The following is a 22,146-nucleotide window of genomic DNA, read 5'->3' on the forward strand; positions in this document are numbered from 1 at the left end:
TGAGGTCTGTATTAGCCAAACAGTGGGCTGAGAGATTGGGAAGGAGGGGGCGGTGTTAGGAAAGTGATAATTCAGTTGTATGCTTCCAATTTTCAGTATTCTTTCTTTCATTAAAAGAAAGGTTTCTTGTAGTTTACACCAGAGGTTGGCAAGCTATGGCCTGTGAGCCAAATCTAGCCTACCACCTGTTTTTGTATGGCCTGCGAGCTAAGAATGGTTTTTAACATTTTTAAGTGGTTGAAAAATGAAGAATAATATTTCATGACATGTGAAAATATGAAATTTGAATTTTAGTATAATAAAGTTTTATTGGGACAGAGCCGTGATCATTTGTTTATGTACTGTCTGTGGCTGCTTTCATGCTACAATAGCAGATTTGAGTAATTGCCACAGAGACCATATGGCCCACAAAGCCAAACATGTTTGCTATCTGGTCCTTTACAGAAAAAGTTTGCTGAACCCTGATTTAAACTCCCTTCCCAATGTGGCCTTCCCATGCAAGATGATTTCTACTCAGGAGGTTTGAAATTCCCAAATAATTTGTTAACATTAAAGAGGGTAAGCCTGTTTCCTGGCAACAGGGATAACTGTGGTTGACATAGAAATACTTGACTGAGTGGCAGGAACCTGCCTAGGTAAACTGGTATTTTCTTCTTTTTTCTTTAATGCTTTTTGAGGGCTTTGGGAAAGAGTTGACCTCCAGACTCCTCATCTGGTCACAGGGGACTCATGAGTCACACGATGTGTCTTAATTTTTAAAAACAAGCTTTAAAATGACTGAGATGAAAGCAGTCTTCTTTTAAAAAGTACAGAAAAGTTCACCGACTCCAATTTCTGGTATCTCTTCTTTTTTAAAGACAAAGATTTGTGGGGGGTAAGGAGAAGCAGTAAAATATGTAGGATATGTTCTTTTTCTTCTGATTATTTTTTGTTTACTCAATTAAATATTTATGGTTTTAGTTACTGGAGTACTGAAATGTGGTAAAGATAAAAGATATTTGAGGTGAACAGGCTTGAAGGGAAGTTTTGTTTCCACAACACTGAAACAGTGATAGATTGAATTGTTTTGTAGAGAGAGGTGAATTCTGAATTAAAGCATAGGCAGTGGACTCAAATGGTCTCAGTGTGGAGGGGGTTAGTATTGTTTACCCCAGAGCAGAGGTAATCAGCTCAAGAAACACATCTATAGTATTTATGATTTCTGTTTAAGGAATAGTTTGGGAGTTTCTTTGCCCACATGAGCAGGAATTGATCCTTAAGAATAAAAGAAGTGTGCTGCTCTGGTCTGACCAGTGGCCTAACTCAAACGTCTGTCTCTGTTAATGGTAACTCAAACGTCTGTCTCTGTTAATGGCCCTGAAGGGTATTTTCCTGAAAGTCTAAGGGAGCTGGACTTTTAGATGCTTCTTTACTTAAGGATTACTTCCAAATACCATCATGGATTTATCCTCCCTGATTTTATCTCAGTCCTTCTTGAACCTGTTTACATTTTCATTCTGTTCCACTTCTTGAGCTGATGAGTTCTCTAAGTTCCCTAAACATTGCTCAAAGTCCTGCTTTCTTTTTGATAAAATTGCCTTTAGGTTACAGGGATTGCCCCTTTGTTACTTTAACTCTGTGATTGGGTGAATAAAGTCAACAATTTCCACACTTGATTCTTATCGATTTCTGCTTCATTCTTTTAGAGCAAGATTTCTCAACCTTGGCAGTATTGACATTTTGGGCCAGATAAATCTGTGCATTGCAGGATGTTTAGCAGCCTCCCTGGTCTCTACCCCCAAGATGCCAGTAACGCTGCCCCTTCCCAGTTGCGATAACCAAAAATGTCTCCAGATATTGCCACATTGTCCCTGGGGAACAAAATTGCCTTCAGTTGGGAACCACTGCTTTAGATATTTGTCTTTTCCAAACTGTAAGGTTTTGTGCTTTGGGGACTAACTTTATAAATATGGAGGCTCCTCTATCCAGTTGATTGTATTGTGCTTTTCTGGGTTTTTTCCAGCTCTGGTTGATGTCCATCTTGAACGACAGTGACAACTACTTTTCATAGTTTCAGTTTTTTCAGGTCAGCTGCATCGTTTGTGAGTGGTGTGGGGAACAAATACCTTGAAAACTTAGAAGTTTTTTCTAATTATAAATGTCCTATATGTGTACTGTAAAAATGTGGAGAATGGAAAAAATTAGAAAGAATGTTTTTGTCACTCAGAAAACTTCAGTGTTATTGATGCAACTAATGTTAGTAAATTGGTTTATGGCCTTCATTATTTTCTATATATTTTATTTCATAGGTGCAATCTTGCTGTAAGACCAATTTTTATACTGTTTTTCCACTTAACATTTTAACATAAATGTTTCCCTGTGTACCATGTTTAAATAATTGAATGAAATACCATAATATTAATATACTTTAAGTATTCCTCTTTTGTTTGATAGCTAGGTTTCATCTACTGTTTTTATTAGGGAGTTTTAATGAACATTTTGTTCATAAATCATTTTCTGTGTTTTGGATTATTTTTCAAATATGAATGTTGGAAGTAGAATTCCTGGATCAAAGGGTATGAATATGTATAAAGTAGAGCCTTAGATTATTTTTAAGTTGCTGCATGGCCCCACAGATGGCAGTGAATAGTGGCTCCTTGAACTGACCATGCATTTCAGAAGTATGTCTGGTGGGTGTATAGAAGGAAAGAAAGGGCTGTGTTTGAGTTAATCGCTTTTCCTGCCGCCTGCTCTTCTGTGGGAACATTAATGGGGAGTCAAGTAGCCACCAAACCACAGACTTAGATTCCAGTCCCAAGTAATCCTAGTTGGGTTGACTTCCAGACAGTGCTCCTTTAAGAGGGAGTTTCACCCAAGGAAGGCATTTACTTTATACAGTTGTATTTTGCCTGGCTTACAGTCACTGTTAAGATAAATCAGAATGCTGTTAATCATTTTGGTTGAGAATATAGTAGGAATAAGATCTGAAAACCGCCTTCAAATTACTGTTCTCAAGGGTGCAAGGTAAGGGCTGGTGCACATTTCATTTCTGCCAAAACAAAGGAATACTCATTGTGGGAGGTAAGGAAGAAAATAATGTCATTGTAAAGTCTGCACGCTGAATAGAGGACTAGAAAATAAACAGCTGAATAATATATCCAAATGTAAGGCAATGAGGTACATTGCACTGTACTTATTTTTGGTTTTGCTTAACAAAAAATTTTATTCTAAAGTACTTTTTAAAGTGTACCACCAAATGAAGTTTCACATGTTGTCTTTAGGGGTGCCTGGAAGCAGAACCTGAGACCATATTTGAACATACATGATTTGTTGAGGGAGTGCTCTCAGGAGAAACTTATAAGGGAGCAAGGACAAGAAGGCCGGGAAGAGGAAGAAGCTAAAGTAAGGATATAGTCTTAGGAAAGTCTAGCCTTAGCCTGTTTTGGTTAGGGGCATGGTTGGGGTGGTGTAGAGCTGCTGGCTGCCCCTGGGAGGGAGACAGGGAGAGTATAATCTCCCTGGCAGGACTCCAGCCCTTGGGGAAAGGGACAGCTGTGAGCCATTAGCAACCAACAAGCAGTACCTGGGAGATGGGTATGCTAGCTAGTAAAGGGGATGTGGGTGGGGCATGTTTACCTTGTGCAAGACACTGTGCTGAGACCTGGGGGTAAGAGATGAATGTGACATAGTTCCTGCTTTGAAGATGGTTGTGGTCTTGTGGCAGGGCTGACCATGTAAAGAATATTTACAGTGCAAATGAAGAGCATTTTACATGGACGGAAGCATGTATAGAGACTTGGATAGAAAGCAAAGGAGCGAATAATTGTGAGAGAGGCGTATCTGGGGAACTTCACTGAGGAGATCTAACAAATGGGTCGGACCAGGTTGGGGGAAAATGGGATGGTCCGGGTAAACAGGCAGGGGACTGTAGGCAGAGGGAAGAGCCCTGTCCAAAGGCTGGCAAGTATGAAACAAGATGGTATGTTCATGGAATCACATGAGGCATAGCATGTGCAGGAGGCAGGGAGGCAGCAGCTGATGAGGCCTGACAAATTGGAGCCGGAATGCTGTGGGCCTCCAAGGCTATGCTCAGGAGTCTTGGGCTTAGAAAGGGCAGCATTCCTGCTGTTAACCCCCCAGCCTGCCTCAGGTCTCAGGGTCAACTTGGAGTGCCCTGAGCTCTGCCCTCTGGTGGCCATGTAGCTCCAAGCACGTCATTTAAACATTCCTGAGCCCCAATTTCATCTGTAAAATGGTGATAATGATGTTTATAGGACTGTTGTTGTGATTAGAAGTAATAAAGACAGATCTAAAGATTTGCCATCATGGAATTATTCTGCTGATATTTACTGTTCTTTGTCATTTTCCTGTAGTAATTCAAACAGCAGTGCTGTCACAGAAATAAATCAGTGGACTTTAACAGCCCAGACCCAAAAATTTGCTTGCTTTGTTTTCTTTTCTAAAAATTATAAGCAACCCAGTTTCCAGGACTGGTGTTATTGGTGTTAATCTGTTTCCTAGGCTCTTTATTGGTAATAAAAGATTTTTTGTTTCCATCTATAGTAAAAAGTGATTGTTACTGTAATAGTTTAAAAAGCACCAGATTTGGGAATTCCCTGGCAGTCTGGTGGTTAGGACTTGGCGCTTTCACTGCTGGGGCCCGTGTTCAATCCCCAGTCGGGGAACTAAGATCCCACAAGCCGTGTGGCGTGGGGGAAAAAAAAGCGCCAGGTTTTACAGATTCTTAAAAATCGGCATCTCCCTCAGTCATGAACAGTTTGGTAGCTCATCTAAAGAAGAGAATATTATAGAAAATGGAGACACTCTTTTAGCCAGAGTTCATAAGACCAGAACTTCAGATGAGAGGAGTATCTAGCTTACAAGAAGTCTTAGGTCTCCTGAAACTTTCAAGAAAGTGAAGAGAGAGGGGCCATACTCAGTTGGCTTTCTTCACTGAGAGTTTTTAGAGAATAAAAGTATTTCTTCTATGGCATATGCTGCCTTCAATCCCAGTACAAGCTATCCATATGGAGGTTATGTTCAGTAGACATAGAATTTTTCTATTGATGTTATTCTTGACTCTACCTAAAAATTTCTCATTGTAAAATGTCACAATATTTTTTAAAGGTTTTTTTTAGCTTTATTGAGATATAATTTACATACTATAAAATTCATCCATTTTAAGTAGACAATTCAGTGGGTTTTAATATATTTACAGAGTTTTGCAACCATCACTACTACCCAATTTTAGAACATTTCTGTCACCCCAAAAAGAAGCTTTGTGCCCATTTGCAGTCAGTATGTGTTCTTACTCCCAACCCTAGGCAACCACTAATCTACTTCCTGTCTCTATAGATAGGCCTGCTCCTACTCTGGACATTTCATATAAATGGAATCATATGATAAGTGATATGGTGTTTATGACTTCTTTCACTGAGCATAATGTTTTTGTTAAGTGGGTTTTTTTTACATGTTTTACATTTGTTTTACACGTTGTAGCATGTATCAGTACTTTGTTCCTGTTTATTGCCGAGTAGTATTCCATGGTCCAGATGTACCACAGATTGTTTAACCATTCACCTGTTGAAAGAAATCTGGGTTGTCTCCAGTTTTTAACTATTATGAACAAAGCTGCTATAAACATTTGTGTATAGGTTTTTGTGTGAACATGTATTTCCATTTCTCTGGGGTAAATGCCCAAGAGTGCAATTGCTGGGTCCTGTGATAGTTACATGTTTAATTTTTAAAGGAATAGCCAAATTGTTTTCTAGAATACCTGTACCATTTACATTCCCACCAGCAGTGTATGAATGATATAGTTTCTTCACATCATCACCATTTGAATTTTCACTGTTTTTTATTTCAGCCATTGTGGTTTTAATTTTCATTTCCCTGATGGCTAATGATATTGAACCTCTTTTCATGTGCTTATTTGCCATTTGTAATGCTTTTTGGTGAAATGTCTGTTCAAATCTTTTGCCCATTTTAAATTGAATCATTTGTTCCTTACTGTTGAGTTTTGAACGTTCTTTACGTATTCTGGATACAAGTCCATTGTTGTAAATGTGGTTTGTAAATATTTTGTCCCGTTCTGTAGCTTGTTTCTGTATCTTCTTAACAGACTTCTGCAGAGCAAGTTTTTCATTTTGATGAAAGTGAATTTTTCTTTGATAGATCTTGCTTTTGGTGTCAAATCGAAGAACTCTTTGCTTAACCCTAGGTCCTGAAGATTTCCTCCTTTGTGTTTCTAAAGTTTTTTTACTTTTACATTTAAGTCCATGATCCATTTTAAGTTAACTTCTGTATAAGGCCTGAGACTTAGGTTGAAGTTCTTTTTTTTTCCTATTGTTCCAGTACCATTTGTTAAAAAGGCCATCTTCCTCCATTTGATTACTTTTCTACCTCTGTCAGAAATCTGTTGGGCGTATTCGTGTGGGAGTATATTCATTTTAATACTGCAAAATATATTAGGTTGTGGTAGGCAGAATAATGGGCCCCCTAAGATGGCTATGACCTAATCCCTGGAACTTGTGAACATGGTAGGTTACCTGGCAAAGGAGAATTAGGGTTGCTAATCAGCTGACTTTAAAGTAGGGACATTATCCTGGATTATCTGGGTGAGCCTGATGTAATAACAAGGGTTATTAAAAGTGGAAGAGGGAGGCAGAAGAGAAAGGTCAGAGAATGAGGTGTAATGATAGAAGCAGGGTTAGAGAGATGCAGTGTTGTTGGCTTTGAAGATTGAGGAAGCTGGCCAGGATCCAAGGAATGTGAATGGCCTCTAGAAGATGGAAAAGGTAAGGAAATGGATTCTCTCCTAGAGCCTCCAGAAAGGACCACAGCCCTGCCAACATCTTGATTTTAGCTTAGGAATACCTGTATTAGACTTCTAACCCACTGAACTTACTATTAGAGATAATAAATTTGTGTAGTTTTAAGCTACTGAGTTTGTGGTAACTTATTGCTGCAACAATAGAATACTAATAAATGGATATTTCAGAAAAGTTCCCATTGATAATAGGATTCTAAATGTTTGGGCACACCATTTATCTGGAAAGTTTACATATATGGAACATCCCAATGGTATCAGACAAATGAAGTGCTACTCTAGGTAGATTTGTGCATTCAATGGGGAATAATTGGAAAATATATTACTTTTATCTTTAAATTTCTACGTTCATTGTGACTTTAAATTATATTCTTTTTTGATGGGAAGTGTTTTGTGACTTGTTTTTGTTTGCATTTCAGAAGAGTGTTTGAATGTCTTGAGTTTTACACTGGGAACCAAACACAGCCCCCAAAATTTATGTGACGGGAGGTTAACATCCTATTTAAAGAAACATTCTTCATTTTGCAATATATACAGATACTGAATTATTATGTTATAAACCTGAAACTAACATGGTGTTATATGTCAATTATATCGCAATTTAAGAAAAGAAATATTCAGTTGACTTTGATAGTAGGACAAATAGAATTTGATTAATAATTTTGATACTTATGCTAATCCTACTCGTTTTTTTAAATAACAGCTTTATTGAGTTATAATTTACATACCATACAGTTCACCCATTTAAAGTGTACAGTTTCATGATTCTTAATATATTCACTGATATGTGCCAACATCACTACAGAGCACTTTGAATATCTTATCTCATTGCCTTCTGATTTCCATTGTTTTTCATGAGAAGTCAGCTGTTAATCTTATTGGGGTTCCCTTATAAGTGAGAAGTCATTTTTCCCTTGCCGCTTTCAAGATTTTCTCCTTGTCTGGCTTTGAGCAATTTGACCATGATATGCCATCTATTTGTGCAGCTGTTTGCAGACAGTAGTATAGTAGTAGTAGTAGTAGTGGTGTTGGTAGTAGTAGTAGTAGTAGTAGTAGTAGTAGTATAAACTACTTGGAGTTTTTTGAGCTTCCTGGATGTGCAAATTAATGTTTTTCAGTTAAATTGGGAAGTTTGCAGCCACTAAAAAAAATTTTTTTTGCTTTTTTCTCTCTCTCCTTGTGGCACTCCCATTACATATATGTTGGTGCGTTTAATGGTACCCCACATTTCTCTCAGACTTTGTACATTTTTCTTCATCTTTTTGCCTGGTTCATGGTTTTCTTTAGTTCTAGGAACATATTTACATGGCTAATTTGAAGTCTTTGCCTGTTAAATCTGACATCTGGTTGCACTTACAGGCAGTTTCTGTTGCCTGCTTTTTTGCTGGTGTATAGGTCATACTTTCCTGTTTCTTTACATGTCTCATAACTTTTTGTTAGAAACTGGGCATTTTAGATAATATAACATAGCAACTCATTACTGGTGCCCCACCGCCCCTCAGGGCTCTTTATTGTTATTTGCTTGTGAATTTTTTTAGTAACTGGCTGCATTATTTTATTGAAGCCTATTTACTCTCACTCACCCTTTGCCCTGAAGTGTGAAGTCTTGATGTTGCTTCTTAGCCATGCAGCCTTTGGTATGCCCACAGTCACCCTGGGATTGACTGTGGCTTTGGCAGGGTTCTTTCTGACTCTTTTCCCTGACCATGTCCAGCTGTTAAACTCCACTGATTGCTGTTGTTTTTAATAGTGCCCTGGGGCATATGTTGCTCCCCAGACTGATCCAATCAAATTAGGGCTCCTTTGAAGGGATAGTTCCTGAGATCAGTATTAGAGATTTCTTCTGACCCCAGGATGGTTCCTCCCAGCTATTTCTTTCCTTGGTTCTCTCCAGCATGCTAGCGTAGGCTTGGACTTCTCCACACACTGTTGCAAATGAAGTCAGTTCCATTGGGGGAAGATTTAGAGCCCTCTATTCTATGGCCTACTTCTCCCCCTAGGCAAAATCTCTGAGCCACAGCTCTAGTGCAGGGGGTGGGGACAATGATGTGTTTCCCTCTGACTGGTGACCCCAGGTCTCCTAGGTTTGCCTCTCCTAATGTAGAACCCACGAGCTGGGCCCAGGGCAATTAGGGCCTCAGTATTCTTGGTGGTATCACACCCCTGGACTTAGCCTCCATACCGGGAATTGGGGCCACCTGGAAGAAGGGAACCCCCATCTCTCAGCCATAGTTGTCTGGAACTTAGCCTCATCAACCAGTAGTAGCTGTGGACCAGATGAGAAACACACATCCTGCTCTTCCCAGGAGAAAGCTTTACAACTGGGAGCTGGAGGAGAGGGAGCTCTGTGTTCTTGGCTGCACTAGTCTGGTGTGATATCTGTGCTGGGAGCGGGGATGGAGGGAGTGGGTCTAGGTCCAAATACCATAGACTCTGACTTTATGTACTGAGTTGTAGTAGATTTTCTTTAATAAGTGCTTCTTCATTTTCTGTATGCCCTTAGGACCATTTCCAGAGATTTTATTTTATTTTTTTAAAGGGAACTTTATTTTTATTTATTTATTTATTTATTTTTGGCTGCATTGGGTCTTCGTTGCTGCACGGGCTTTCTTTAGTTGAGGCAAGTGGGGGCTACTCTGTTGCAGTGCATGGGCTTCTCATTGAGGTGGCTTCTCTTGCTGTGGAGCACGGGCTCTAGGCACATGGGCTTCAGTAGTTGTGGCTTGCAGGCTCTAGAGCACAGGCTCAGTAGTTGTGGTGCACGGGCTTAGTTGCTCCGCGGCATGTGGGATCTTCCTGGACCAGGGCTCGAACCCATGTCCCCTGCATTGGCAGGCGGATTCTTAACCACTGCGCCACCAGGGAAGCCCTCCAGAGATTTTAAATGAGTGTTTTTTGTTTATTTTTAAAGTAATTTTCACCAGTTTCACTGGGGAATGGATCCACAAATCTCTTCACATTGTCATGCCAGAAATGGAGCTCTACTAGCTTTTTAGCATACAGTTTTGTTTCTGTTACTCCTAATTGCTCATAGTGGCCTTGTACTTGGATTTCTATCTCCTTGGTAGATTGTGAGTCTCTTGCAGGCAGTAGCCCTGACCTTTATTCCTTGTTGGATCATGTTTGTCCCTAGTAGCATTTTATATACTGTGGCACATAAAAGAATGTTAGTTATTGACTGTATCACTGTCTTTTCTAGTTTATATTTTCAGCACTTCTTTTGTGACTTAAAGTGTCTTACCGTGTTTTCCTTTTTTTCTGCTCTCTAGTGCTGATGTGTTCCCAGAAAGATGGTGCCTCTTTTTTATCTGTCACTGGTCTCTCTTTCTCTCTTTCCCTTTCCCTCTCTTTCTCCCTCTCTCTCTCTCTCTCTCTCTCTCTCTCTCTATCTCTCTCACACACACACACACAAGGATGCTTAAACCATTGGAAGTTTTAATTAAAAACATTATTTTTCACGATATAGGAGCTTTCTATAGCATTTCTTGGGATAGATAGATATAATTTTAAATTAGGCTAGTTGTTTGTGGGATGGGAACAGGTAGAAAGTGAGAAAGGGGGAGAAAGGGCAGGCAGAAAAGCAATGGGTTGTGCTTTTAAAGATGGGACATGCCTCACTTGTTCTTTCTTCAGCCAGCCATGTCTCATGCCTTTTAACCTTGGCCCTTGACAGCTCTGCCTTTGCAACTGCTTTTTCCTTTCCTGCTCCTCTCTTATTGGGGATCCCTGGCTGATGATGGCCCTGTGGCTGCCCCTCTTTGTTTGGGTGGACAGTGGTCATGTGGCCACATCTGAGGCTCCAGCCAATCCTATACCATTCATTCTCTGCTGCTTGGATTTCCTCCTAAAGCTAATATGTGGCCTCACCCAGTCTTTGACGCACTGTGTATTGGAGACTTTGGTAGTACTCTTCTCCCATCACTCTAGGTCATTTGAGAATATTCTTAACAGAAATCATTTGATTTGTGTGATTTGCCTGCTGCTGCTTCTTGAGCAGTATTGACTGCCCTCTGGGATGGGTATGTATGTGTTGACTATTTTATTCAGTGTTGTTCTCTTTCCCAGGATGCTCCAGGATGAAACGTCATAGAACTCTCAGCAGCAGTGACAGTTCAGACGAGAGTGAGTAGAACCAGCCAACAGCTGGTAACCTCTGTATCTGTAATCCTTGAGGATTTCTTTGACTTGAGGACAAGCTGTTTCATGCTTCTTTCAATGGGTAAAAAATAATGTTTCTAGGAAGGAAAGCTTGGAGTACCATTTTTCTTATTCATTTAAATTTCATTAGACATAGATAAGTTAGGTGAGAGAATTGGTTTTATGTGGCATATAGCATTTTGTTTTTCACTTTTTATTTACCCAGGCAACAAAAGCCACATCTACCAATGATTTAACAGTTCTTTTCTAGAAAGTAAGAAAAGTATGAGAGCATAAATTGTAGGCCCTACAGTTCTATTCGTAGCTCAGGTACTAAGTGTTTGACTGGATGAGTCATCATTTTTAAAAGACAACAACTTTATTAACAGTAGCATTTGGGGAAGTGCTGAAGGATACACAGATTACCTGCTCCACATTCTTAGTTTTCTCAGTTGCTTTTGCAGATACTTTTTCTCCAGATGGAACATGAATTGTGTTATTCCAAGTTATTATGAAATATGATTACACCAAATTGAATCTCCTCAGCGTTAGCATTGTTGAAGCTTTTGCACCCTGGGATGTCACCCATAAATGTCATTAAACTCCATTATGAAACTTTTTTGGTTGCAATTTAACTCTTTTCTTCAGTGGTATGAGGTCACTGTGCTCTTCTCCATCATATATTTCATATTCTTTTGGATGACATTTAGTTATAATAGCAGGTAATAAGTCTCAGTATGTTTTCCTAATTATCTTTTGCAGGTCCTTCCACTTCCTTTACTTCTGGCTCAATGTATAGGAGCAAGTCAAAAATTCCAAATGAACACAAGAAACCTGCTGAGGTGAGATCAGATATTAAATTCTTAAGACTTAAAAAATAGACAGATAGCTACCTTCTGCCTACATATCTACAATACCCAGATCTTGGAGACGTGAGGAGTAAACTACATGCCAATGGATAGGCTTGTTTTCTGATGAACTTTTTTGTTTTTCAAGAAAGATTCTGTTTCCTTTTTCCTTTGGGGAAAACAGTAATCTTCACTGTGCTTTCATTTTGGTGATGACACCTAAGTGCCTGGCTTTAGAATATAAATCCTCTCCTAGCCAAGGAGTCAAAGGGAGCCAGATTTGGAGAATTGGGAAGGACCAAAAGAGCCAAAGGTCTGGCCTATGATAGGAAAGAGCTAAGTTGGCAGGTGGGAGGCAGTGCAGGAAAGGATAGATGAGGAAGTCGTGGATAGAGAAGGAAAGGACTGGGTTGGAGATCTGGGCTCTGGTAAGTCCTCACAGCCTTCAGAGCACTACCACCAGGCCAGGAAAAATGGGCCAGTCCTTGTGAGGCTAGTCATCTTCTGCCTCAAGGGCAGCAAAGTGCCAGGGTTGCACTTGGATTTGGTAATTGTTTAATGAATCCTACAGACTTTCCTCTTTGATAATTAAATGATGAGAAACTGACCTTGTCTATCTTCACTTCTACTATGAGTAGTCTTCCTTGGCTGCAAAGGAAAAGGGAATGTATTAGTTAACTATTGCTGCATTATATGTTATCACAAAATTATTGGCTTAAAGCAGCACACATTTATTATCTCAGTTTCTGTGGGTCAGGAGTCTGGGCACAGCGTGACTGGGTTCTCTCTGTTCAAGGTCTTTCAAGGCTGCAGTCAGTGTGCTGGCTGGGCTGTGTTCTCATCTGGACGTTTGACTAGGGAAGAATTTGCTTCCGAGCTCATTCAGATTGTTGGCAGAATTCATCTCCTTCCAGCTGGAGGACTGAGGTCCCTGTGTTTTTAATTGACTTTTGGTAGAGTACCACCCTCCACTCCTAGAGGCTGCTTGTAGTTCTTTGCCATGTGGCCTTCCCCATAGAACTTCTCAAAACACAGCAGCTTACTTTTTCAAAGCCAGCAAGGGGAGAGTCTTTTACTCCAGTCTGCTAAGACTGAGTCTTATATAACATAATCATGAGAATGACATCCCATCACATTTGCCACATAACATAACCTAATCGAGGGAGTGACATCCCATCATGTCTGCCATATTCTGTTGATTAGAAACAAGTCCAGGTTCCACCTGCCCTCATGCAAGTTGGGGGGGGGGGCATTGCTTTAGGGTGTCAGCCAGAGAGAGCATTTCTCCCTTTCTCAGAGGTCACTTTTCATTTTCACCTTTTGCCAGGGATCTTTCTGGGCACAGTAGAATATCAGTGTGTATTTATATGTGTCTGTGTCATGCAGAAAAACTTAGGGAATAAAACGCAAATAAACAGGAGCAGAACAAATTTCCCACCTATCCAGAGGAGGCTTTGACTACAGAATGGTGAGAAAGAAACCTTGCTACTTTCCCATTTAGGACAGCCAGTCCTCTAACATAAAGTGACTCAAGAGCTTTGGGTCTTAAGGCCTGCTGCCTCCGAGTCAGTGAGAATATCAGTCTTTTGTTGCAAGAGACAGGGGACCTGGGCTACTGGAAGCAAATTTTTTCATTTATATGTCCCATTCTATTATAAAAGAGAGAACCTGATATTGTAGGACAAAACCAGCCTTGGCATTAGAAAAGATTGATTCCATGTGTTGCTTGGCTGGTTTATTTCATCTCTCTGCAATCATTTGTTTTGTCATTATAACATGGACATTATCACGCCTACCTCTCATAGGTACCATTTATTGTAATTTTCTGTGCCAAGAGCTTTTTATTAGATAATCTGATTGTTTCCCAAAATTAAGCAATTGTAAGAACCTCCTTGGATGCTTCCTTCATTTAAAAATTTTATTTAATAACTTATTTATATCAGTATGGACTGACATATATTTATTTTATACTTTGGGTTATAATCCAGTACTACATAATATATTGTATTGCTCAAATTATTCTATATATCAGTGAAATCATCTCTCATTTTTCTCTTTACAATTTCCATTGATTTCTGCTCTTATTTTTATTATTTTCTTCCTTCTTGCTTCAGTTTTATTTTGTACTTTTTCTAGATTCTTGAGGTAGATGCTTAGGCTATTTGAAATTTTTCCTTTTTTCTAGTATAAGAATTTTAGTGCTATAAATTTCCCTTTAAATACTGCTTTAGCTGCACTGCATTAATTTTGGTATGTTTATTTTCATTTTCATCCATTTCAATATTTTTATTTTCCTTGAGACTTCCTCGTTGATCCATGGATTATTTAGAAGTGTGTTGTTCAGTTTCCAAGCATTTGGAGACTTTTATTGCTATCTTTCTGTTATTGATTTCTAGTTTGAGTTCATTTTTGTCAGAGAACATAGTCTGTATGTTTCAGTTCTTTTACATGTGTCAAGGTTTGTTTTCTGGCCCAAGATATGGTTTATCTTGGTGAATGTTTCATGGGCACTTGAAAAGAATGTGTATTCCACTGTTGTTGGTTCCTATTGGTTGATGGTGTTCTTCTGTATCCTGGCTGATTTTCTGCCTAGTAGTTTTATCAGTTGTTCAGTTAGGGCTGTAGCAGTCTCCAACTGTAATTGTGGATTTGTCTATTTCTCCTCTCAGTTCTATCAAATTTGCGTTGTATATTTTGAAGCTCTGTTGTTAGGTGCATACATATTTAGGATTGCTATATCTTCTTGGTGAATTTATCATCATGTAATGTCCCTCTTTGTCTTTGGTAATTTTGTTTGCTCTGAAGTCTATACTATCTAATATTAATATCATTTCTGGCTTTCTTTTGATTCCTGTTTACATGGTATATGGTATATTTTGTCCATCCTTTCACTTTTCGTTTATACATATGATTTTTATTTGAAATGAGTTTCTTGCAGATGATATATAGTTGGGTCATTTTTTAATCCACTCTTTCAATCTCTGTCTTTTAATTGGCATATTTAAAACATTTATATTTAATGTAACTTTTACTACTGTTTGGTTTAAGTCTACCATTTTACTATTCTTCTGTTTGTTTTCTCTGGGTTTTTTGTTCCTCTTTTATTTTCTGTCTTCTTGTGGATTACTTGGAACATTTTTAAAAATTCCATGTTGATTTTTCTTCTTCTTTTTCTTTTTTTTTTTTTTGGCTGTGCCACACAACTTACAGGATCTTAGTTCCCCAACCAGGGATTGAACCTGGGCCCTCAGCAGTGAAAGTGCAGAGTCCTAACCACTGGACTGCCAGGGAATTCCCCCATGTTGATTTTTCTATGGTGGTTTTAAGGGTATATCTTTGTGTAGATTTTTAGTGGTTGCTCTTGGGAAGCAACCTTTAAAAGGAAGGGCCTTTAACAAACATGACATCAGTCTCCTGGTCTCTACATTTTACCACTTTGAAGTAAAGGAAGCTTACCACCATTTGGGTTTGTTTATCCACCCCACCCCCACCTTTATCATATAGTTGTCTTAAATATTTTCTCTACATACATTGAGAACTACAGCAGACAATGTTAGAATATTTGCTTCAACAGTAAAATATTATTATAAAACTCAAGAGGAAAAGGGTAGTCTATTATATTTAACCCATATTTTTTTTTAATAATTCTACAACATTTCTATTTATTGATTGATTGATTGATTGGCTGCGTTGGGTCTTCGTTTCTGTGCGAGGGCTTTCTCTAGTTGTGTCAAGCGGGGGCCACTCTTCATCGTGGTGCGCGGGCCTCTCACTATCGCGGCCTCTCTTGTTGCGGCACAGGCTCCAGACGCGCAGGCTCAGTAGTTGTGGCTCACGGGCCCAGTTGCTCCGCGGCATGTGGGATCTTCCCAGACCAGGGCTCGAACCCGTGTCCCCTGCACCGGCAGGCAGACTCTCAACCACTGCGCCACCAGGGAAGCCCTTTACCCGTATTTTTATTCTCTTGTTCTTCCTTTATTCCTGATGTTCCAACTTTCCTTTTGTTTATTTCCTTTCTATATGAAGAACTCCCTTTAGCTGTCCTTTTAGGGGAAGTCTGCTGGTGATAAGTTCTCTTAGTTTTCCTTCATTTGAGAATGTCTTGGTTTTACCTGAAGGATATTTTCACTTGATACAGAATTCTGGTTTGACAGAACTTTTCTTTCGGCACTTGAAAAATGTTCTACTTCCTTCTTGCCTCCATGGTTTCTAATTAGAAATCTGCTCCCATTCAAATGGTTGCTCTCCCGTAGGTAATCAGTCATTTCTTTTCCAGTTGCCTTCAAGATTTTTCTTTGTCTTTAGTTTTCCAAAGAAAACTTTAGAAATCCATGCCTGGGCATGGATTTCTTTGGGTTTATCCTGTTTGGGCTTTGATCAGCTTCCTGAATCTAAGTTTATATCTTTTGCCAAATTTGGGACATTTTCAACCATTATTTCTTCAGCTATTTTTCAGCTCCACCTTTTTTTCTCTTCTTCTTTTGAGACTTCAATTGCATGAATGCTAGATCTTTTGTTATTTCCCACAGGTCCTTCAGACTCTTCTTTTTTTTTTAATGTATATTCTTTCTGTTCGTTAGATTAATTTCTCTTTTTCCCTGTTCCTTTATTCTGTTAATTCCATTATTCTATTGAGCCTATCCTATGTTTTTATTTCAGTTATTATATTATTCCATTTCAAATTTTCCATTTGGTTATTCCTTGTATATTCTTATTTCTTTGCTGAAACTTTCATTTTTTTTTTTTTTTTTTTAATTTTATTTATTTATTTATTTTTGGCTGCATTGGGTCTTCATTGCTGCGCGAGGGCTTTTCTCTAGTTGCGGCAAGCGGGGGCTACACTTCGTTGCAGTGCATGGGTTTCTCATTGCGGTGGCTTCTCTTGTTGCAGAGCACAGGCCCTAGGCGCATGGGCTTCTGTAGTTGTGGCACACGGGCTCAGTAGTTGTGTCTCACGGGCTCTAGAGCACAGGCTCAGTAGTTGTGGCACACGGGCTTAGTTGCTCCGTGGCATGTGGGATCTTCCTGGACCAGGGCTCGAACCCGTGTCCCCTGCATTGGCAGGCGGATTCTTAACCACTGCGCCACCAGGGAAGCCCTCATTTTTTTTTTGTTTCAAAAGTGTTTGTAATTTCTCGTTGAAGCATTTTTATGATGGCTGCTTTAAAATCCTTGTCAGATAATTCCAACATCTGTGTCATCTCAGTGCTGGTATCTATTGATGGTCTCTTATTCCTGGTTCTTAGTATTATGAACGATTTCCTATTGCATCCTGGGCTGGGTTTTTGTTTTGTTTTGGTTTGGTTTGGTTTTTGGTATTATGTTATCAGACACTAAATCTTATTTAAATCTGTTTTAGCAGGCTTCCATAATAACCAGACCAGTGGGGAAGAGGGACACTGACTTTTTACCACCAGTTACACAATTCCTAGGCTCCCCATCCTAGTTCTGTTATCTCTCTAGGAAGGTAGTTCTGTTATCTCTTTGGGAAGGGGGAAGGGTGTCTCATTACTGCTTGGCAGGGGTGGAAATCCCCACTTTGTTACCTCCACTGATAGCAGGGGGAGTGGTGTGGTAAGGGGTACTGCATTACTGATGGGCAGTGGTGATAGTCCAGGCTCCCTACCCAGTCTCTGCTGATATCACACTGGGGAGGAGGAATGCCTTGTTATTGCTGGGTGGGAGTGGATGTCAAAGCCTCTCAGGTGATGTCCATTGATGCCACAACAATTGTTCTTTTTTAAAAGACATTTTTAACATCTTTTTTGAAATATAATTCTTACAGCATACAGTTCATCTACTTAAAGTGTATAATTCAGTGGGTTTTAGTATATTCACAGAGTTGCGTGGGTAACCATTACCACAGTCTAAATTTAGAACATTTTCATCACCCCAGAAAGAAACTCCCTATCCATTAGCAGTTAACTCCCCTGGCCCTTACTCCCAGCCACTGGCAACCACTAATCTAATTTCTGTTTCTACAATTTTGCCTATTCTGGACATTCCATATAAATGGAATAATACAATATATGGCTATTTGTGTCTGGCTTCTTTCATTTAACATAACATTTTCAAAGTTCATCCATGCTGTAGCATGTATCAGTACTTCATTTCTTTTTTATGACTAAATGATACTCCATTGTATGCATATATCACATTTTTAAAATCCATTCATTAGTTGATAGACATTTGGGTTGTCTCCATTTCTGGAGTATAATGAGTAATGCTGCTGTGAGCATTCATATACACGTTTTTAGGTGGACATATGTTTTCAAAAACACCTAGGTGTAGAATTGCTGAGTCATATAGTAACTCTGTTTAACCATTTGAGGGAATGCCAGACTATCTTCCAAAGGGGTTTCATCAGTTTACACTCCCACCAGCAGTGTACAAGAGTGTTTGAAATTTGTTAGTGCTATGGGTACCACAGACTTGGAATTCCTCAGGTAACCTTGTTTTTTGTCTCGTCTCTTGACTTTTCCCCTTGTGCTTGTCCTCAGAGAGATTCTGTCTTCTGCAGCTCTCCTAGCTGTAAGCCACTGTTATCACTGGAGGCTTTAGTGTGGTGGTAGGGTATGAGGGGGAGGTGGTGTTCTCTACTCTTCTGATTATGTATCAGTCTTTGGAGTGTGTAGTGGTCCTGTGTCTGGGGGTGAGGTTGGGGAGGTGGCCTTCAGGGGTAGAGCATTTTTGCCCCTGCCCACTATTTTCCTGAATGCCTGCAGCAGGTATCCTCTGGTATTCTCAGTCTATGTCCTTGAGGTTTTCTCCCCTGCAGATTAAGGCTTTTTTCTCCGTTGAGTAACACAGGGAAGCTGAGGCTGGGTGCTCTTCCCTTCCCACAGCACTAGTCCAGTGCCCTCACTTGAAATCCTTCCTCTGTAGATGAAGCCTTTTGTTTAATAAGGGAGCCAGGACACTGAGCACCAGGGACCCAGACAGCACCACTGGGGGAGCTTTTTCTCCAGGTTCTCCCCCATCTTCCCTGTGAGTGCCCTCCTGGGTTTCTAGAGAAAAAGCTTACAAGAAGGTGGGAACCCCCTATGACCACAGCCCCCAGAAACTTCATATTCTCATAGTAGTCCCCACTTAGCCCCCAGAGATTCATCAGAATTTCTAGTTTAATGTTCCTGCTGTGGCTTCTGCCCCAAGTAAAAGGAAATGCTCCTGTCCTGTGTCTCCCTGCAGGCGTGCTTGTCTCTCTTTGAGTTTGACCATTTGTCCTGTGACTCATTTCTCTAATGGCTTCACAAAAAATCGTTAATTTGCTGCCTCTCCTGCCTTTTTCTTCTTGTAAAGATGAGAATTTCTTTTTTCTGACTCTCTACAAGTCCAAGATGAAACCTTATTTTTTAGTCATTGAAATGCAATATAAATGATCTTTTTCACTGGGGCTTAATTGGCTGCATTGATAGACAAATATTTTCTTTGATGTTTAGTGCTTTGGTGAGATTCCTGTGTGTGCCTCCCTGAGTTATCCTCTAGAGAAGTATTTCCTAGGGGTGTGTGAATTCCACATATGGTTCAGGGGCTTTGGTACCTTCTGAAAATTGTATACAGACTTTTAAGGGTATGTTTTTATGTGTATTTTTTTTCTGAGCTGGTAGCCTTCATCTGATTCTCAAAAGGGCTCCTATTCTAAAAGATGTTTTTAAAAAGCTAATTGCCCTAGAAAAAGCTCATAGTACTAGATGACCAATTTGAATATATTAAAAAGTCTTTTATTCTTTCTCAAAAGCCTGCATATTTTCACCTAATATTAGTCTGACTGGTCTATAATATATATCAACCTATCTTAAAAGATTGACTGCATATCTTCTCTAGGCCCAGAGTCTCATTTATTATATCTAAGACTTTCATAGCAACAGAGTGAAAGCTCAGATATTTTAACTCAGCGGAGAACACTGCATACTCTCAAATAGAGCCTATTTATATCACTTTACCTGTATTTCTAACAAGCTTGATTATTTGGTTTTCTGACCCACAGCAGATAAAAAGTACTAAGCTTGCAAATGCACACTTAATGCACAAAAAGAGACATTGAGGAATGGGAGAAAAACTTTCAAAGCAAACCTCAGTTGTCATCTCTTGTATGAAAATTGCTCACATCTCCAAGTCAGACTCAATTGTTCCTCCTCCTCCATTACCAGGATGTATATGCCTCTGTTTGTTACAGGGTAAGGAGAATAATCAAACCTACCTAAGCAGCCCAAAAGTACATTGCTTTACGGGAATCGATGTTCCAGTTGATGTCAGCCCATTAGCCATCAGAAGTGTCCTATTTATTCTTTATGAGAAACCTAAGAATTATTTTAAGCTATCTGAAAAGTATTTCCATGATTTTTAAAGTTTTAAACTTAGAAATTGAATAAGTTTTGCTTCCTTGGAAAAACCAGCGTGGGACACAGTATCTTGACAACAGTGGCTACTTTTGTTGATACAAGAACAAGCTTGTATTCTTTGCTAGGTTTTCTCTGCTTTAAGTGGTTGATTCTTTTAGATAACCTGAAAAATCTTTTCTTGCCTTAAGATTGTATAATTCTAAGAAAATCACTTACGGTTAATTCCTTTTGATTAAATAGAGTTACCGTGTTTGCAGCTGTTTTTTAATGCTTTGGGGGTGACATCTGTTTGTCGTCAGTTATGTATAGTTTCAGATTTAGTGACTATGAATCAAAACTGATCAATCTCTCTGCTTCATTATACATGGACCAGACAGTGTTCCCCTTTGTGTCATACAGGAAGCAAATGTTTTGGCTTTTCCTCTAAAAAATGTCACAGAAATGTTCAGACTAGCTGTGCTTATAAGAAACTGCCCACTGAGAGATGTTAATGAGAACAGTAAAAGCCAGAGCTGTCCATGAAGGGCATTTTCATTTTGTGGCTCTGGCAGGTTAAGCATTGATATTCTAATTGAATTCATAGTGAGGCCTCCTTTGTTTCTGCAAGCATCTGAGAGGCCAAGATGTGCATGCACTGTTGGACTTGGCATAGCTTCTGGGCTGTATGTTAGCCTGTGAATCCCCTCTTTGACCATAAATGAGCAGATATCTGGTAAGTACAAAGCATTTTTGTTTCAGGAACTTTTGGGGAAACTACCAGTGCATACAAAATAGGCACACAGTTAAGAACTTGTAAAACTTGTCAACTTCATTACCTAGGTCAGTGTCAACATCCAGATCCCTCATTCACAATCTTTAATTTAGCAACAAATAGCCATGTTTCATTTTGTGAAGTTTCTGCATTACCTCATGACCTATAGAATGTTGGTTAAAGTTTTCGATGGAGCTCTTGCTTGGGAACACTGTCTTTGGGAGTCAAACCATGCACGTTTTAGTTGAGCCCTGAACTCACATCTCCTTTTACCCATCAACAATTACTTTATGGACTAAAGAGGAGAATTCAGCTATATACTTCCTTCTGCTTTTAGAACTAAAGCTGAGACTATGATGATGATAATAAAATAACTGCAACTAGAGTTTATTTAGCAGTTACAGTGAGCCCAATACCATGCTAAGACCTTCACATAAATTCACCTATTTAATCCCTACAACTACCCCTATGAGGTAAGTGTTCTTATCCTTGTTTTACAAATAAGTAAACAAACATGGAGAATTTAGACAGCTTCCCAAACTGGTAAGTGGTGAAACCAGTAGACCAATCCAGGCAGTCTGTCCCTGGACCCATATTCCTCTCTTTAAAGATTTTTTTTTAACGCTTTTCCTTTTTCTTTTCTTTTCTTTTTTAAATTTATTTATTTTTGGCTGCATTGGGTCTCCGTTGCTTCATGGGCTTTCTCTAGTTGCTGAGAGCGGGGACTACTCTTCATTGTGGTGTGCGGGCTTCTCATTGTGGTGGCTTCTCCTGTTGCAGAGCATGGGCTCTAGGCACGCGGGCTTCAGTAGTTGTGGCACATGGGCTCAGTAGTTGTGGCTCGCGGGCTCTAGAGCACAGGCTCAGTAGTTGTGGTGCACGGGCTTAGTTGCTCCTCGGCATGTGGGATCTTCCAGGACCAGGGCTTGAATCCGTGTCCCCTGCATTGGCACGTGAATTCTTAACTACTGCACCACCAGGGAAGTCCTAAAGAATTTTTTTTTAAATAAATTTATTTATTTATTTATTATTTTTGGCTGAGTTGGGTCTTTGTTGCTGTGCGCAGGCTTTCTCTAGTTGTGGCGAGCAGGGTAGTTGTGGTGAGCGGGGGCTACTCTTCGTTGTGGTGTGCAGGCTTCTCATTGCAGTGGCTTCTCTTGTTGTGGAGCACGGGCTCTAGGTGTGTGGGCTCAGTAGTTGTGGCTTGCAGGCTCTAGAGCGCAGGCTCAGTAGTTGTGGCGCACGGTCTTAGTTGCTCCG

The 22,146-nt window shown here is 39.7% G+C and overlaps 1 protein-coding gene across 6 annotated transcripts in view; it reads left to right on the forward strand.

The window, feature by feature from the left end:
- Positions 1-22,146, forward strand: part of JADE3 (jade family PHD finger 3) — a 162,623-nt gene that overhangs the window by 78,653 nt on the left and 61,824 nt on the right. For all 6 annotated transcript variants that reach the window (XM_036839628.1, XM_036839629.1, XM_036839631.1 and 3 more), the window contains 2 exons: positions 10,874-10,930; positions 11,708-11,787. In XM_036839628.1, coding sequence (XP_036695523.1) covers positions 10,874-10,930; positions 11,708-11,787 — 137 coding nt within the window. The remainder of the gene's footprint in view (positions 1-10,873; positions 10,931-11,707; positions 11,788-22,146) is intronic.

The sequence above is a fragment of the Balaenoptera musculus genome, chromosome X (assembly GCF_009873245.2).
Source record: "Balaenoptera musculus isolate JJ_BM4_2016_0621 chromosome X, mBalMus1.pri.v3, whole genome shotgun sequence".
In the NCBI taxonomy this organism is placed as follows: Eukaryota; Metazoa; Chordata; class Mammalia; order Artiodactyla; family Balaenopteridae; genus Balaenoptera; species Balaenoptera musculus.